The 19,530-nt window shown below is 39.4% G+C and overlaps 1 protein-coding gene across 5 annotated transcripts in view; it reads left to right on the plus strand.

Annotated features, from left to right (window-relative positions):
- Positions 1-19,530, plus strand: part of Camk4 (calcium/calmodulin dependent protein kinase IV) — a 231,826-nt gene that overhangs the window by 191,476 nt on the left and 20,820 nt on the right. For all 5 annotated transcript variants that reach the window (XM_021150442.2, XM_021150440.2, XM_029472051.1 and 2 more), the window contains 2 exons: positions 10,719-10,809; positions 12,781-12,855. In XM_021150442.2, the coding sequence (XP_021006101.1) occupies positions 10,719-10,809; positions 12,781-12,855 (166 nt within the window). The remainder of the gene's footprint in view (positions 1-10,718; positions 10,810-12,780; positions 12,856-19,530) is intronic.

Here is a 19,530-nt window from a genome sequence, read left to right on the forward strand (position 1 = left end):
GTTCTGTTCCCAATTCTAAGGAGGGGCATAGTGTCCACACTTCAGTCTTCATTCTTCTTGAGTTTCATGTGTTTAGCAAACTGTATCTGGTAATTTTTGTTTAATAGAATTCTGTAAGTTTACTAAAAGACTTTAAGAATGGGTGATAACAATATAGTTATCATTTACAAATGAGTTTTCTAGCAACTTCACTGTGAAAATAATTTTAATTACATCACCTTGTAAAGAATACAAGATTTGTCATTTAATAGCTCCTGGTGCATAAAATATATTTAAGCCAAATATTTCTTTACAGCATTCTAGTTCCCAGATTCCTATTCAACAAAAATCCCAAGACTGTTTCATTTGTCTTACCTTTGTAACTTTAGGATGATAATCCTGATCTTTATTGCTCCTGATCAAGTTCTTACCATCAGCCGGGTAGCACACTGCCGTTGTACAGCTGTTGGGTTTTGTGTCTAATTAACAGAAAGGGAGGAGATCATTTATTGATGATTATCAAATGTTCTGTTGTAGATATACTTCTTACAAATAAGATACCTAATACACAGAGCCCAACCAAGGGGACCCATAGGGGGGAGTAACTGTAGAGACCACAGTTCTAGTAAAGAAAAAAAGCCAAGTCCAGCCTGAAAATAACAACAGTAAGAACAAGAAAAGGGTCCCTCCTGCACAGCAGAGCGAGGGGACTAAGAGAGTGCGTCTTTGCGTTTCCCTAGTGGGGAAGAGGCAGGATTTGTGAGGAACAGCCAGATCCCCTCTGAGATGCATTATCTTATATCATGTATCCTTCTCAGTGGATGCATAGCCAATGTCTGCTTTCTTCTCTGTCTGGTACTCTGTAGTTCCATCCAAAAATATATTATTCCTATTAAAGAATTTGTATTAACCCTTAATATCAAACCTTTGAAGGCAATGTGTTGAGTATTGAGAATCAATATTAATAGCCCTGAGAAAAGCTTGAGAGTAAAATGTGATGTTAACCTTCTCTACCCTTCCTTCACCTTTCTTAGTTCTCACTGTGTGTGAATACGGCCACTGACACAATTTTAAGCCAAACTTGATGCAAACTTTATTAAATACTGGCCAGGGCAATGAGCACTATCCAGGTCCATACCCCAGATTCCCATGCCCAGATTCACTGGCCATGAATTAGTCAAAGGCTTATAAATGCAAACCCCACAAGGCTGCATACCTCCCACCTTTGCCGTTTGAGGCAAGCATATATCCTGATGTACTTCCTGCTGGGATCTCCCACCTACATGTGATCATGCACACCCTGTGCTGTGGGGGCAACCAAGCTTGTATACAGAAGCAGAAATACTAGGCTTGATACCTTACATCAACAACAGCCTCCAGCACTCCAGGAAGTTATTTGTCCCTGGGCCAGGGAGGCTTACAAGTTGGAGGCATCTTTGTTTACTAGATCTCTTAAACTCACTCTTTTACACTTAGACCATAACATCAGCCATCAGAGTTCCCTGATTAATACTAGGCTCTCCAGGGCCAGTTAGATCCCCGCAGATCCCAAGAATGGTGTAATAAAACATTACAATGTTGTGATTTTTATACACTAAGTAGTGAAAATAAACTTACAAGGATTAATAAACTTGATAAATCTCTTAGAACATGACCTATCACACAGTGAAAGATTAAAGTTATTAAAAAACACGGTCATGGCTTTTCCTCACTTCATTTGTATTAACCTGTTTTAGAAGCAATTGGTTTTGGGATTTCATCTCCAAATAATCTCCCAATATTTAAAACGACTCTGTAATTCTTAGAGTAATCCTTCAAAGAAGGTTTTTAAAGTCCTAGCCATAAGGCACTTTGGTTATCTGAAATTACTCTAAGCTAAATCTTTTTTTTTTAATGGAAATTAATGCCCTAGTTAATAGAGACATTTAATGTCTTTAAATTTCATATGGGACAAGGATTCTTGAAACCTGAAAGGATCTTCAAGTTCATTGTGTTGAAGCCTTCGGAGTTTTGACAGACTTGCCTTACATTCTTTGAGTGTAAGGCACAGAACCTGACAGATCTTTGGATCACTAGTCTCCACAGGAAACTAGAGGCTTTGGTCCATCACAGAATAGGAACCATTTCTAAATGACCGTATGAGTCAAAGCTTATTTTGTAAATCTCAGAAGCATCACACCAAAGCAGTGTAATTTTCAACTGAGATATAAAAACATATGAATTATTCATATTAATAATATACAAGGTAGTGTTTTTATCTGCACACATCATAAAAATCAGGTAAGATTGTTTATTTTGTAAACATTTATTTATGACTAAATCTCCTTTTCTCTGTCTTCTTGAACATATGATGTATTATTATTATTATCTAAATTTACAGAACCATACAACACTTTTTTTTGTTTTGTTTTTGTTTTTTTGCTGTGTGAAATATTAGATTGCTGCTAGAATCTGGAAACCAGGAACCTTCACTCTTAGCTCCTCAACTCAATCCCTTTCAAAGGCTGTTTTCGTGATATGTTTATATAATTGCTGCATGTTGAATCTATTCAGAATGCTTTGAAGTGTTCATTTTGTTTCATTTGATAATTAGTATAATTATATAGGCAGTATATACATATTAGAACATAAAAACGGGTACACATTTTGTACTTGGGATAAAATCCAACCTATATTCATTCTTAAAATACTGATACACCTGTTTAATAGGTTTGAGATTGGTCAAGGTGATTTTCTGAAAGCCAAGAATCATTATTGTCCTTTCTTAAGATGCTTTTTACCTTCCATATCACTAAAACCATGGACTCGTTTCCTGTCTGGCTCTATTCTCAAAGCTACCAGAGGCCCACAAACATAAGGGATTCTTTCTGCCTAAAGATCAAGGAACGCTTCTTACTCAGCTGTTAGAAACCTTAGAAATTTATGAACAAATGTTGTGAATTGTTCATCCATATTAAATAAAGTGCTGGGCTTAGTTAACATTGCACTTATTATGAATCCCTAAAGGAAGACCCCAGCCTTAGATAGTATGCAAAAGCAAAGAGCGTTTTGTTTCACAGAATTTCAGCACACAGAGGTCTACCATTACCAAGATGGAGATGTTGAGTGAGCTCACCTTTAAAGCTCGTTAGGGGAATTCAAGGAGGAGTAGGTGACTTTTATACTGATTGGTTGACCCTGTTTCCAGAGGAATGGGTGTCTTTGGGATAGGTCAAGGTTCTGGGGAATTTTGGGGACTTTCCAAAACTTGTTAATTAACTGTTTCTGGCTCAGGCTTGGCTCAGGCCAGGTGGCAGGGCAGCTCTTGGCAGCACCTGATTGGCTGCCTATGAGGTGTGGTTTTTCCTTGGAATTGAATCATTTTGAACTTTTCCAGTTCTAGGAAACAGAAACTCAGGACTAGTCTCCTAAATTGCCAGTTTGCAGCCTGACATGGAATTAACCTGGCTCTGGTCAACTCAGTCCTTTCAAACTAAAGGTCTGACCACCCCAATTGTTGTCTTTTTTAAAATAACAACTGCATCCATTGGTGTATCTGTGATAATGTTTTAAGAAATTCTCAACCTTGTAAGATAATTCCAGTTGTAGGGCAGTATTACTACTATTGACAGCATCTGAGAAAGATGAAATGAAGAAGAATTTATCTTTTTCTGTGAAACAAAAATTCAGACAACAAATATATGAAGCTGGTTCTTAGATATTAGATACCAAAATCAGCCCAAGACAGCAACTCCTGTGTAGGGAGGAGAAACAACACCGGGACTGACTGAAACATCTGGAAGCTGAACGGTGGAGGAGCCCGGAGGAGCCCCGCAGCCTTTTTCCCATGAGAAAACATAAGCAGGTGTTTTGGTGCCCTCAGAGACTGGCATACGGACCAGGAGGAGCAAGCTATGTCTCTGTGAAGCTGAGGGCTTCCCACCATCAGTATTTCAGCTGAGTACGGATCAGCCCACGACCTTGAGGAAACTGTTTAAGGCCAGAGAACACCACAGAATAGAAGCATGCACATGGCTCATATTTGGAATGGATGACTGTGTTCCCAGTGCACAGATATAACAAAGCTTAAAAACAGACTTCAGATCTCAAAAGATTCAAGCTGTATCCAGAACAGAGTTTTAAAATATCACAAAATATTTACATCTGTGCTTGTAACCAATCAGATAAACTTCATAATATATGATGATGATGATGATGATGATAAATTTATAGGGTGTGTAAGGAAGCAAGTAGTAAAATCAATCAACAGACTCCAGGCACAGATGCAGAAACATTTTGTGGGAACATTAAAATGATTATTACAACTATATTCTACATATCTGAGAAGAATATGTAGAGGAAAAGCTGAGAATATTTAATAGGATTATAGATTATATACTAAGAATTCTGAAATAAAACATCAGAAGACAAAAGATTTAGTATAATTCTTAAATCCAAGATAAAAAATATACTTGATAGAATTATCAGCAGATTTGTTAAGTCACAAACAAACAAAATATAGTGCACTTGTAGACATAACATTAAAGTATTCCAGCCACCACTTTATTAAGCCAGAATAATCCCTAGCTAAATATTTGTCCTTATACTCACAGATTAGTGTAGTACTTACCCTCATCAGAGGAACTGCGCTCTGCAACAGATGGAGATGGTTATAGAAAACCACAACCAATCAAAATGGAGCCAGGTCCCAATGAGTACATCTCCAATATAATCCATTCACCTAAAACTTAGAGAACATTTCCAAAAAGGGCATGGGAAAATCATAAGAGCGTCAGATCGGGGAGTTGGCTGTGAGATTGTGTCTCTTATTAATATCAGAAGCCACATCCAGTAAGTCTTATTAACTTGACTGCTTAACCACGAGCTGAACAAGGGCAAGGGGCAGCTAATGTGAGTGGGGGCAAGATCACAAAGCCTCAGCGCTTCACAAACAACGCCAGGATACTGAGGGATGCTGGGAGCTGGAGAAAGAGCACACCAATTAGTTATCCAATACCACATGGACAGACTTGGAAAAGAAACATGCAAATAACATTATACAGACTCAGCATGTTAGATTTAGGAATATATATTCATATTCATATATGTGAAGTGATATGCATATATGATATTGATTTCTACCAAAATAGATATCATATACCTATATGTATATAATGACAATTAATGAGAAAGAGAGGGCATAGTTTGACAGAGTGTATATGAGAGGGTTTGAAGGGACAAAAGGGAAGGGAAAAATGATGTAATAATATTATATTATAATCTCAAAAATAAGAAATAACTTAAAAAACACTATTCTAGATGAAACACAAAGAAAGGTCGAAAAGAACTTAATATTCATCTGATATTTGAACAAAGTCTATGGAACAATGTCAACTACAAGTTAGAATCCATGGGTAATGATGGGAGCTAGGATTTAAAGACATGTTATACACTACTTTCTGAAAGCCAGGACGTTTAAGTACCTTAACAAGTTTCAGTATGGGCAGGCAGATGAGTGTGTTTGCTCCTGAGCCGGACCTCCTGGGCTTGACCTCTGGGACCACGTGGTAAAAGAACCAACTTCTCTGGGAATTGTTTTCTGATGATACCATGCATGCTGTCACGTGTTCACGCCTCCCCACATAAACACAATCAAATATTCCTAATGTTATCATGAGGGAAATGAAGAAGAAGACACTATGATCCTCATAGTTTATTTATTTATTTATTTATTTATTTATTTATTTATTTATTGGTTTTTTGTTTTTGTTTTTCTTTTTCGAGACAGGGTTTCTCTGTGTAGCCCTGGGTGTCCTGGAACTCACTCTGTAGACCAGGCTGGCCTCAAACTCAGAAATCTGCCTGCCTCTGCCTCCCAAGTGCTGAGATTAAAGGCATGCGCCACCACTGCCCGACTCAGTTTATTTTTTTTAACATCAGAAATAAAGTGCCACGGGTATGGAGGGGACATGATAGAGAAAGATAAGGAATTTTTGGCAAATTACTTATCAGAAGTGGTGTAGCAGAAGATAGGAGAGCGACCTCATCAGTGAACTAAGAGGAAAGAAAAGAGAAGGCTGACATCCTGAAATCAGATTTAAGTTGCTTGGGAAATGCCGGGGAAATAATGACTATAACACATACATGACCTGGTGCAGTTCCTCACTGGGCCTGAAAGTACTAAACACTTGATTGTGCACGTAAGGCATAGGATTAATCAGTTCGTGCCACATTTTACATCCCAGTCTGTGGACCAAAAGCTGATATTGGTAGTTCCTAAGAGAGCAGGGTGCCTTGAGCTCCTGAAGTCCTTAAACACAAGGTCACACAAGGTAACAAAGTGCTATGGTGTATGAGATCTGTCCCCACCAGAACAGATGGCACATTCTGTGCCAGCTCAGGTTACCGTCATGTTGTTTATTTAATAAACATTCATGAAGCCTAAACATGCTAGAGCCCTAACTGTGAGAAGCCAGCCATTCCATCGAATTTGTATCTATTCACTGGTGTCTTCTCATGAGCCTCACTCAGCCCGTAATTCTGATCCTTCAAACTGTTAATTTTGCAAATGATTTATCAAAGACCTGCCCCATCCCTATGTTTTTATCTACAGTCTGTGAGTACGAAAGTCGATAAGAAATTTTGTTCTCGGGGGAAACTTTTATATTGGCAAATACACAATTGACTACTAATAGCATTAAAATGTTGAACTAGGAACATGAGGGGAAAGCTGTGGAAGGCAGAAGGAATTGTTCATTCCGTGGAGTGCAGAAAGTTCTCAGAGAAGGTGCTGACTGCATGTGCTGTACAGTGTTAGTTAGTGTTGCTATACCGACAGACATTCCTGTGTGCATGTGTGTATGACGCATGTGTTCATATATATATGTGTATTATTTTGCGTGTATATATCTGTGCATGTATGTATGATGTGCACACACACACATTCCTGTGCATAAAGTTTAAAAGTTGTTGTTGTTGTTGGTGGTGGTGGTGGTGGTGGTGGTGGTGTTTAGGCTGGAGAGATGGCTCAACCATAGGGGCACAGAAGCCCTGGCTTCCATTCCAAGCACCCACATGACAGTTAACAGTTTCAGGGCCTTTGATACTGTCTTCTGGCCTCCATAGGCACCAGGCATTCATGTGGTACACAGACGTGTGCACGCAAAGCACCCATACATACCAAATCCACAACATGCATATATGATGCATGTGTACATCTATGTGTGTGTGTGTATTATTCATATATACATGCATGCATATATCTGTGTATGTGTTTATACAGTAGTAGAGGGGTGATAGATGCAGCTTCTAAGGGCACATGTGACAGTCCCCACACTTGTACCGCACAAGCTTTACCCACCTGCCCCTCTCAGCCCAACTTCCAGAATCTTTACATTTTCTGAGAAGTACATATATATCATGACATGGGAATAATCACACTGTGGCTTGTACGTATTAGCAGTTGTCTCAGAAAGACACTAAGACACAAATTAGGGGTTCGCTTCAAAGAACTTTTAAGTTTTATTCTGGGGAAATTAGTCTTCGGTTTGTAGGTATGAGATTTCTGCTTGAAGTTATTATTCGTGCTTTCAGCTCAGGCCTTGTTTGAGTTACCCTGCGATTTAGAAGTATAGGCATAAGGCCTTAAAGGGGGGGGGGGACTAAATGCCATAGAAATGCCAGTAGAGACCCTGAAGGTAATTACCAAGCTGTGACAATGTAAATGAAAATAACAAACAGGTGACATTAATATCTGTGTGTGAAATTGCTCAAGGCTAGCAAGGAAGTCAGGAGCATGAAGGGTGATTCTGAAACAGGTGACAGTGATCCCAGACTTGGGATGAGGAGAGACCAAGGCATGCAACATGTCCTGGTCAGGTGATGTTGGTCAGGCCATTGAAGACACTTCACCTCTGTGGACAGTTTTGAAGTAATATATATATTTAAAAAGCAGACTTAACATCTTGATGGAGGAGTGGCAAATCCTGGGGGTGGGGGTGGGGGGTGAGAGATGAGTGGCAATATGTATGTGTAAGACATGTGTAAGAAGTGTGTATGGATGTCTTGTCTATGTATGTGTGTGATATATGAGTGTGTGTGTGTGTGTGTGTGTGTGTGTATTGAGAGGGGGGGTGGCTCTCAAGGTTAAATGTAATGTGAGTGGCAGGTGTCCAAGCAGATACGGCTGCTCATGCTGACTCTAACTTAAATTCAAGTATATCAATTCTAGATTTTCTGAAGACCACAAAAGAACAAATCCATGCAGTTTAATTTTCATTCCCAATAGGAAAGCTGTAGCGAGAACACTGTTTTCTCTCTGTAATGACTAGTTCTTCTGTGTCCTGTTAGATTTTTAAAGAGATTCAAACTTCCTCCTACCAACTCCTGAGACATTATCAATTAACCACACACAGCCCATCGAACACAGCAGAGCTGTAATTAAACCAAATTGCCATGTAGTGGCTCTCATTACACAATGACACAGTTTTTGTTAGGACCATAGAGAGAATTTAATTACATGTCTAGACAACCCCTGAAGGCAGAGTAGCCGTATTATCTTTGAATCTTTAGAGAGGAACTTGAGCTTTTGATGGCTACATTTTAAAGAGATACGTGATAAGGTATATTTAGGGGATCTATCTGTTCCTTTTTAAATTCCACGTTCCACTTTAATGCATACTTAGACTAGGGATTGTTTGTGCATCTGTGAATTAAAAGGTTTCTGAAGGGAAATGTCCAAATTTCTTCTTCTTTTCATTTTTGATTCACCGTTCATTTGCAGCCAAATACTGTTATTTTTCCTTTAATGCATCCCAATGTCAATTCCCTCTTCTTCTCCCTCCCTCCATCTGTCCCTCCCTCCCTTTCTGTGTCTCTGGCTCTATCTCTGTGTGTGGCAGTTTGGGTATTGGTGAGTGGGCGGGCTCACACATACTTACACACACCTTTGCCATGGGATGTATTTGGAGGTCAAAGCACAATCTCAGATCCATCGTTGACTTGGTTTGAGAGGTCTCTTGATCATTTTGCCTGTTCCAGACTAGCTGATCCAGCTTCCCAGAATTCTCCTGTCTCTACCTCCCATCTTGCCAGAGGAGCAACAGCTCAGACGCACTACTGTGCCAAGCTTTATGTGACATCGGAAGACCCTAAGTCAGTTCCTCACACTTGTGTAGCACACTTTTGACTTACTGTGCCACTCCCCGGCTCACTCTTACTTTGCAGTGTTTAAATCTCGAGCTATTGTGTAAGACAGCATCTTCTTGAATACCATTCCTTCTCCATCTTTGAGCGGAAGCCATCTGTCCCCTGAGACTGGAGTGCTTTCTCCTTTCATCCCAGCCCTGCCTGGTCAGCTTCTTAGATGCTCAGACTGGACAGACATTTCCTTAATGCCCATTCTGGATATATATACTATATATAGTATATAATATATAGAATATAGTATATAGTACATAGTACATAGTATATAGTATATTATATGATATATGACATATGATATATGACATATGACATATGAAATATGACACATGACACATGACACATGACACATGACACATAACACATAACATATAATAATTTAAATTTACTTATTTCTAATTTCTTTGTAACTGCAGATCATTTTTGTGCCTTGTCCCATACTATCTATTACTTTTTAGTATAACATCTAATTACCCAAACATTTCTGTAGCCTCTAGCCTGCAATTTCCTCTTCCCTGAAACCTGGCATCATACAGTGAAAATGAGAACATGAATCGACACTCCTCCTTTTTAAACATTCTCAGCATCCCGAGGGAAGATGTCTCATACCAGGCACTTGCTCTAACCCTATATACAAATGAGTATTGTGCACTATTCATTTGTAGATTACATGTATGCTGCTTCATTTTTTTATAGGCTTGTATTCTCTCAGCATAAGATTCATGTATTTAAAACCAGGCCTACCTACTGGCCATTACTTTCTTGTGTGATAGTTATCTAAAGTGATAACGATCCATTTAACGATAGCTGTCAGAAGAAATACGTATTCCAATAAAATTTTAACTAAATGGTTTTAGTTTTTGAATTTAGGAGGAAATAGTGTAGATGAAAACCAGTGTCATAGAACCAATGCTTAGATATACACTTACTCAGATGTTATGACATGTGTGTTTGAACATATCTGAAAGAGAATGCCCACTCATGTTCATCCACTCTGGTGAACCGGGAGACTCATGCTGCAACCAGAGTAGGAGTTAGAGTCTGAGTGTCCTTTGTTGCCTCTTCTCTTGTTGACCATTCTAACCTGACACTCCAGATTTCCCTAGCCGGTGGCATCTATAACCCACCTCTCAGACAGCATCCTGTTTCCAATAAATGAGTTTCTTTGTGCTTTGCTGGAGAATAGCTTGAACGGAACAGATCAAGGTAATGATATGAAGAAATAGGACAATTTGGGGAAAATTTTGGAATTAAAAATGGACAGAACTTAGGTATCAATTTAATAGAGGCCGAGGAGAGGTGAGAGAGACAGTCTCTGAATTCACTGAGAGCCTCTTGCAGGCTGGGAAAGCACTCTACACTAATATATACCCCAGCTCTCATAAACTGCCCCCTGATCTGTGTGCTTTAAGCATAGTTTTCTTTCTGATATGCGTTTTTAAAACCCTAATGTGTGTTGTTGAACCATAACATTATGGTAGAACTTAAAACATCAGATACAGATATCAGAGCCATAAACAGAATTACACAACTGTTCTTTCATTGTCTTCCCTGTGTAGTACCTGCATGAAAATGGGATTGTCCATCGTGATCTCAAACCAGAGAATCTTCTCTATGCAACTCCAGCCCCTGATGCACCCCTCAAAATTGGTAAGAAAGTTTTCTGATGCTTCATGACCTATTTTTCCAGAGCAGAAGACATTTGCTGGACAGAGTTTTCGATTTTGTTCTATTCAGGATTGCCTCTGTCCAGTTTCTTCAAAACCTTGGCATCTGTGAGTAACAGTGCATCCTTGGTTAGCTGATGCCCTTGGGCTGTTAACCAGACACTCTGTGCTAGAATCCCCTGCACCATTGCAGGAAATCCCAATGAGTCCTAGACTCTGTGCTTAGTAAGGATGAAGGCCTTATGTTTTTAAAATAAGTTTATAATGAAAATGTGACTTGTGACTTGGTTATTAGCTTAGAATTCCCCAATTATTTAGAGCTCAATCTTACATAATGAAGAACTTTAATACAAACTACTTGCTAAAAATTTGTCAATATAGACTCCAAATCCCTTGTTTCTATTAACAGAGAAAACTCAAAGACCATATTTCCAGATTGTTTTCCACAGGATGCTCTTGCCTAATAAGCGTTTAAAAACTCCCTTTTATGTATATTTGTGAGGACATAGTTTTACAAAGGGTTTGTTGTTGGCCAAATGAAGTTAGAAAAATCCAAATCAAATAATATTTTTAATTCTGCATTGCTTTATAAAACCTTAAAATGCTCATTATAGACCAACATATCAAAATGTATACAAGACTTTCTCAAATTTCATTGACTCTAGAAACCCACCCATATAAGCATTCAGAAAAACTGTAAAGGTGATCTTCGGGCAATTTTTATCTACCCATTGAAAGTAGCCCTTTAGGATAAAAAAATACATTACATTTTATATCCCATATACTTGATGAAACAAATTTTTGTTTCCAAAGACCATTGTAAGAGGTAAGTTCTCCTCAGCAGAATCTGTATAAAAGCCATTGAGGGGTGTTACTTTCCTCTCAGCTCTCCTTCAGAGGTAAGCTGAGATGTTCACTGGATTTACAAGTGTTAACACCTCTGAAAATTAAGTTGTCTGACTAGGGAAGAGTTCAGGCTGCAAGTATGTGTGCTTCCTGAGAGCAAGAATCTAAGAAAGCATTCTGAGAAGCCTGCTGGGCAGCCAGTTTGTTCTGGTAATCAGCTCTGAAAGACAGTGCACAGCAGGGGTGGGGCGGGGGTGGGGGGCGTCTCCATTTCCTTTGACATCACTTTCAAAGATGTGATTCTTAAAGAAATCTCTTTAGATGGATGGATAGATTCTAATCCGTGCAGGAAAACCTTTCTTTCTGAAAGGCTGCGAGTTGTGTAGGTGGTGTGGTCAGGGGCCTTGTAGAAATGAGGGTGCATCTTTGAAGTCTAAAACGGCATCCAGTCTGCGGCTGCCTCTCTTGAAGAATGGCCTCGAGCAGCTTCTGTGTTTTGAAGAGAGGTCATCCAGCCATAGGTCAGCATTGTAGCAACTTGGATAATATTTTACTTAGGTAATACGCAGAGGAATGAATACAAATAATTGGGCTCCCCTTGAATTGTTATCTGTCAACCATTAGGACCTGAAGTTATTTATTTTCAATCAAAATAAGCTGCTTATTTCCATGGCATCTATGAAAACCTCTTTTATTTCACCTCTGAATTAAAGACTCTGACTTATATCACTAAGCCTATATTGTCCTATGGAATTACTGTCACGCCAATCTCAGGAATGTTTACTCTTAACATCACAGTTGCAGTTACTAAGAAAATTAGTAACAGAGAAAATTAAAAACATGGCAATGTTTTTGAGATTTAGAGAAAACTCAAGCATTATAAAATTACTTGTAAGTGTATTTATGGGTAATGATTTTTTCCAAGTTAAAGAAAGGCTTCCGTTACAACTTTTTTTAGCTTCTTCTGAGGAGACTTGTTTTCACCCACATCCACCCCAGCGTTGGGTCAGAAGTCAACAGATACATTTGTTTTGATTCTGAAAAGCAAGGGTACTTATAAAAGCTGAGAAAAGTCTTGGTGCACTAACTTCTTCTCTTGTACTTCTAGCTGATTTCGGACTTTCAAAAATTGTGGAACATCAAGTGCTCATGAAGACAGTGTGTGGAACCCCAGGGTACTGCGGTACGCTCTGACGCTGACTCTTTACCTTTAATGAAATCTATTTTTATCTAATGACCTGATTTTCTTCAACTCCCAATGTCTCTATTTATACATGTTTTTAATGTGGCCATCAAATGGCTTGGCCTTGGTTGTGGAGTGACTGGGGCATATATAAATGATACTCGGGTCACCTTTTGTCTTTCCTGGGGCCTCAGTGACATGGAATGTAGGACACCTGTGTCAGAATACCTGTTGGGCCACAGCCACTCTGGGAGACATGCAGAAGTGGAAAGTCAGCCTGTGGGGAACAGGCAGCGGAGCACACAGCAGGCTGTGTGGTTACAATTAAAGCCACTGGCCCTCCCTAACTTTCTTTGCTTTTCTTTAGGAGGGTGTGTGAGGAGAGAGGATCGTTCATTTATGTAGCATACAGGGTAATAAAATTAGGGCAGCCTCACCTGTTCCTAGAGCTCACAGCCAAAATAGTCTGCCCATTGAGCTATATCAAGAGAAAAAATGGCATAAAACATATAAAGTGGAAAAAATAGATTTATTTCCGGTCTTCTCCAAAACTGGGGAGAGCACCACTTCTCACTCTGTCTCTGCATCCCCCATGGTGGTTTTACAGTTTATAGAAGCGGCACAGTAAAGCTAGAGAATATGCTCATGTAGATTCAGCTATGGATCCCAACAGGCAGGCTGAATGTTGTCTTCCTCCTGCCAGGGCTGGAAGAGGGAAGCTGACCCTGACCTTAGCATGATACAACATTTCTTGTAGAGAACTGGAACTGAAAAAAGACAATAAGAAAAGGTCTGTCTGAAGACATATGGTGTTCAATAATTAGGTTACCCATGCCACCTCCTAGCTGGGTTTCTCAAGAAGAGTCTTCTGGCCACCCTTGAGGTAGACAGCGCTAATGCCTCCCCCTCCTCTTGCCCCATCTCCCACAGTGAGCTGAAGGCACCCTGTGTAGAGCCCTCAATTCACAGACAGAACAAAAGTGCTTGATCCATGCTAGCATGCACCATCCAGTCCTTTTTATAACTAAATTAAGATAGCAATAACCTAGCCAGGAATAAAACAACTTGCAAACATTAGTCCAGTGCACCTAAAGTCGGTGGTCAACAAATATGCAACAGCTCAAGCGAAACATTTAAAGGGAATGAAATTTGTGTCATCATGTGAAAGACAAGGCTCCTAGCATCAGTCTCTACCCAGCATGCCATTCACTCATCTCTTCAGCGAACAGATGTTAATCCTCTATCGCCAGAAATATTTACATTATGACTCATAACAGTAGTAAACTTACAGTTATGAAGTAGCAACAAAAATAATTTTCTGNTTGCAGGTCAACACAACATGGGGAACTCTATTAAAGGGTTGCAGCATTAAGAAGGTTTCGAACCACTGTCTTCAGGAGTGCTGTGTGCATATCATATTGTTACCTGCAAAAGCCATTATGGAAACACAGGAGGCATCTGCAGTTACTGCATGTCTTCTTCTGTGGCAGCTGTATTCACAGACCTCCTTCTTCCTTAGACCTAGACGGAGACATAATTGACTGATTTTAACACTTTACTACAGTGAGGAGATAGGGAAAGTGCAGTATTCTTTAAGCGAATGTATGCTAGAAATCCCCAGAATTTTAGTTCTCGAAGTAACTTTAATATTAACCTTTTAACATTCTCATTTTGCTAAGAACCAAAAAGTTCGAGTATCTTTCCCGAGTCCCATGGTTCATTGTTAGAGGCTCAGGAATAAGAACTCAGGTATTTCAAAGCCAAAATGTCATTTAAGTACCCTTTAGAAATCCACACAGATAAGTCAATATGATATTTCTGTTATTGTGAAATGACTTGGTTTACATGTTCGGTTTTTAGTTTGTCTTTCTTTCTGTTTTGAGAGAAGGTATTACTTTGTGTATCAGGCTGGTTTCCAGCTCATTTTGCAGACTATGTTGGCCTCAAACTTGTGGTGGACCTCCTGTTTCAGCTTCACAGTTATTCCAGGAGAGCCACCACCACGCACCATGTCACTGTCTAAAACTTCAGATATATCACTTCATCACTGTAGGAAGCAAAAGTCAAACAAAATACACATGGTCAGACATAGCACCCACATATCTATCCCTTCTCTGTTTCCATGTTAATATACATATTTTATAATTTTATTTTAAGTGTCTGGGTATCTCTTCTCTGTCTCCATGTTCAGACACATTCATAATTTTGTCTTTAGTGAGGTAGTTTTCTGGTAAATTAAAAAAATATATATTTTCTTACTATTTATTTTCATAAATAAATAACAGCACAGAATTAGATACTTATCTTCCTGTTAAAGGTTTACATTGTGCCAAGTATTGTTATTCTAAATCACAAGGCCTCTAAAGCTGGGAAGCATACTGGTTAATTGTAAGTTCAGAAAACTTAAAGTAACTATGACACAGTATCCAGGGGCCCAGTACAGCTCCTGATTGACGATGGCCCCACAACATAGCAGGGCATGAGATCTCAGCAATATGGTTGACCGAGTAAGGCTGGCATTGTGACAATGCCAGTTGTCCTGCCAGGAGTGTACAGGGAAATCCCACGTGGGCCCACCCCTAGATGAAGGGCTTCAGATGTTCGGTGGCTGCTGAGAGGGGGAGAATCATTTTCCTTGAGGGATGATCTCCTGTGCATGGTCACATCCCAAGTGATCACATCCCAAGTGGCCAGCATCCCAAGTGGTCAGCTCTGGGCCTGTGTAAGCATAAGCTGTGCTAGATGAACTCAGTAGGTTTAATATTCGTGTTATCAATAAGATTCATGGATTTGTGAGGGGGAAGGAGACACAGCAGGAAGTGGAGGAGGGAGAAGGATGTGGGAAGGGGTGATGTAGCTTCAGTGTGAATGTATAAAGTATGCATAAAACCTTTCTAAATTTAGCTATGTCTTAGATAAGGTAGAGGATATTTTCATGTCCAGAGTCTAAATCTAAGCAATATTAAGAGCATCTACAACTATGGTCATGTGGGTGCCACTGATCTCAGTGTCAAGGACTCTCTGTCCTTGTCTCACAGTTCAAGTTGGCTCCTGGAAATCAGACATCATTTCTGTGTTCTGTGAAAGAAGGAAAGAAGACCAAAACAAACAAAAAAGAAAAAAAAAAGTATTCCTTCTTATAGGCAGGTAGATATGTAACCTACATATCACTTCTGCTTGCATAACATTGACCATATGTAGTCACAGATTCTATACTCTCAGGGACTCCAGCAGTGTTCCTGATAACTAGACATATTGCTTTCCCGAGTTAAGTGGGGGTCCTGTTGCTAAGTGACATCATTCATTTTGGATGCTGTAACAAAATATTTTAGACAGGGTTACTTACAAGCAGCAGATATTTATTTCTCCCCATTCTGAAGGCTGAACCATCTGAGATCAGGAAATTGGCTGATTAGTTTCCTGGCAAGGGTCCTGCTTTCTGTTAGATAGGGCCAGATGGTTTGTCTTCCCAGAGCATCAGACTTGATGTTTTCTCTTGAGCCTCGTCTATAGGTGCTAAGTCTATTCATGTGGGCTTCTCTGTGATGACCTGATCCCACAGCAAAGACCCCACTTCCTAAATCTGTCACCTTGGAGGAAATAAAGATATCATTATATTAGTATCTGAGTCAACACAGACGTTTAGGCCTTAGCATTAAGGATGAATTTGGGGGCTAGAGAGAGGTGACTCAGTAAGTGGTTAAGAGCACTGGCTGCTCTTCCAGAGGTCCTGGGTTCAATTCCCAGCAACTACATGGTGGCTCACAACCATCTATTTGATGCCCTCTTCTGGCATGCAGGTGTATATGCAGATACAGTACTCAAACATAAAAATAAATACGTCTTTATTAAAAAAAAAAAAAGAATGAGTTTGTATTAAGCGACTCATTCCCTCTGCCATAGGCTAAAAAAGCAAGGTTCATATACTGGGATAAGAGCATGAGACTGTTTCACTGTGCAGTTTGCTGGAGGCCGCTTGTGGGTTTATTCTCATGGGGTTTGTTTCCCTTAGAACTATTTTCTGACAATGGCCCTTGGGTCCTTTCCTCCTACTTGTATTGTATATTCTATTTCTGCCTACAATAATTCATAAGTTCCTATTTGTCCTCCTGTATTTCCTTCATGCCTACACATGTCCAAGACTGTGGGGGGGACTGAATTTAGTTGTACCAAATATGATCGTCTGTTTATCATCAGTAATTACTGGATAAATGACTGGACAATTAAGAGAAAAATGAGAAAAGCTAATGAAGATTGCCCATAAGAAAGAAAATGATGAACAATGTGATAGTTATTGTTTACTATAAAACAGTAAATATGGCCAGGAGATGAGTTGGTCAAAACAATTCCACAAGAGTTGAACAACTGGGCTGATGAGATGGCTCAGTGGGTAAGAACACTGACTGCTCTTCCAAAGGTTCTGAGTTCAAATCCCAGCAACCACATGGTGGCTCACAACCATCCGTAATGAGATCTGATGCCCTCTTCTGGTGTGTTTGAAGTCAGCTACAGTGTACTTACATATAATAAATAAATAAATCTAAAAAAACAAAAAGAGTTGAACAACTGCACACAAGCTACATCCTCTCAGGGACATAAGAAGTGCCAAGAGAATGGTTTTTCTTTCGGCACACAAAACAGTCATTGTAAGAAGGACTAATTCATTCATCGATAAAAGGAACACTGGGTGTTAACTGTGTAATAGACTCTGTGTTAACCTCTCAAGTCACAGGCATAAACACAGTATGTTGTGCTCTTCAAAATTTCATGGGCTACCAGAGAAGTAAATCAAGGTTCCCTGTGGCAATTTCTATATTTATCTGAGTCAAGGGCTCAGGGATTCAGCAGAGGCAGAGTACTAACTTTGGTTTGAGGTACATTAGAAAGAGAGACATTTCCGCTCTATAATGAAGGGAAATGGAAGTTCTGTAGAGAGATGTTCATGTGCACTCTCAGTGGGCACGGGAAGAATAGATCCCTAGAGGGGTGGTAGTGCCTGGCCAGTCCAGAGCTGTCTGTTACTTTGACAGCTGGGACATGGAGTCCTTGGAACATAGAGGCAGGTGGATTTAGACAGGCAGGGTGCGTATATTATAAATGACAATATATGTTCTTGTATGAACTCCTACACATAGACACACACACACACACAATGTACACACATAAACAGATAATTAAAAATAAAAGTGCTTTAAAAAGAATCTGTATTGCTAAGGAATGTAGAAGTATTAGAAATGGTGACTTGACAAAGGCTGTGAATCAGGACAATATTTTGAAACCAAGGCTGTGTTTTATAAATACCTTGACACTTAACAAGTGAATTTGAAGGGAAAAGATTTAGAAAGCAGCGAAGTCAGAAGGCTGTTGTCAATACTGTTTCCTGCCTTTTAATCACAAATCTATAAATAGCTTCTCCTTGGGGATAATAGTTTACCCACTCTTAATTCAGTTCAGATATCATTGCAAAAACACTATTTACTGTATTGTCCTTGACATAAATGGGTTCATTAGTAGATACTGTCAACTTACAATAGTAACCTAATTTCTATTGTTATTGTTATTATTATTATTATTATTATTATCACACATGCATATTGCCCTAGAGTATGTGTAATGGGGAAGGAAAGATCTGAGAGGCCAAGAGTGATTGATCCTCTCTTTCTGCCACAATAGCAGCTCACCAGGAAAGGAGTCATTTGCTGTAATGGAAAGAGATGAAAGTAGCGAAGATGGCTGCTTACCTCAGGGGACTATTTTGGGAGTTCAGAGGGGATAATGGTGCTTTGTAGATTCTGAAGTGCTGGAAAAAAATATGGAATTACTATCATAAAGGCTGGGCAGGTTTGCAATATTTTTGAACAAGAGTAAGTTCAATATGTTCATATCTAAAAGGCAAGGTTCAAATTGTATATAAATGTATATTTACTTATGTAATTTCTTGACCTGAAGGAAGTGCACTGGAATATTGCTTTAGAGTGGAGAAGGCAATATCCAACTTTATATGGCAGCACAGAGACTAAGAAAAAAACCAGAGATCATTGTGACCAAGGCACAGGAAGCAGATAACCTAAACCAAAAGCAACCTGCAGGACTTCAAACCAAGAAAACAATTCAATTACAAAATTAATATTTACAATCATCTGCTTTTTAAAGTGAGGCCAATCAGAAATCATCTAAGCCATACTTCCAGGATTTCTCTCAATTTCCATCATTCTCCTTGACCACAGATAAAATCTGTCATCAATTTGGGCTGTGTTCTTCCATGAATAAGTAGATAGACGGGAAATTGCCCATTTATAGAATGCATCAAGGATGAAGCCAAAGTGGAAGACTGGAGAGAATCCTTATTGTGCAGTAGAGAACATGACTTTGCATGGAAATAACATTTTATGGCATAATAACCCAGTGCAGCTGCCAGACAGCACTGAGGAGGAGCTTGGGAAAGGAAGGCACTCTCAGGTTCTAGAGAGCATGAACATGACATATCATTATAAGATGTGCCATAAGATGACATAGGAAAGAAAGCAGATGCTCAAGATGTGAAAGACATTAGTAAGGGCAGGATCGGGCACTGGCCTTTGCCAGTATTTCCAAGGGAAAAATCAAAGCACAAAGCAAAGCTGTGTGAAGAGTTTAGGATTGGCTCTTTTATGGTACATTTCTCTCTCTCTCTCT

The sequence above is a fragment of the Mus caroli genome, chromosome 18 (assembly GCF_900094665.2).
Source record: "Mus caroli chromosome 18, CAROLI_EIJ_v1.1, whole genome shotgun sequence".
NCBI classification, from domain to species: domain Eukaryota; kingdom Metazoa; phylum Chordata; class Mammalia; order Rodentia; family Muridae; genus Mus; species Mus caroli.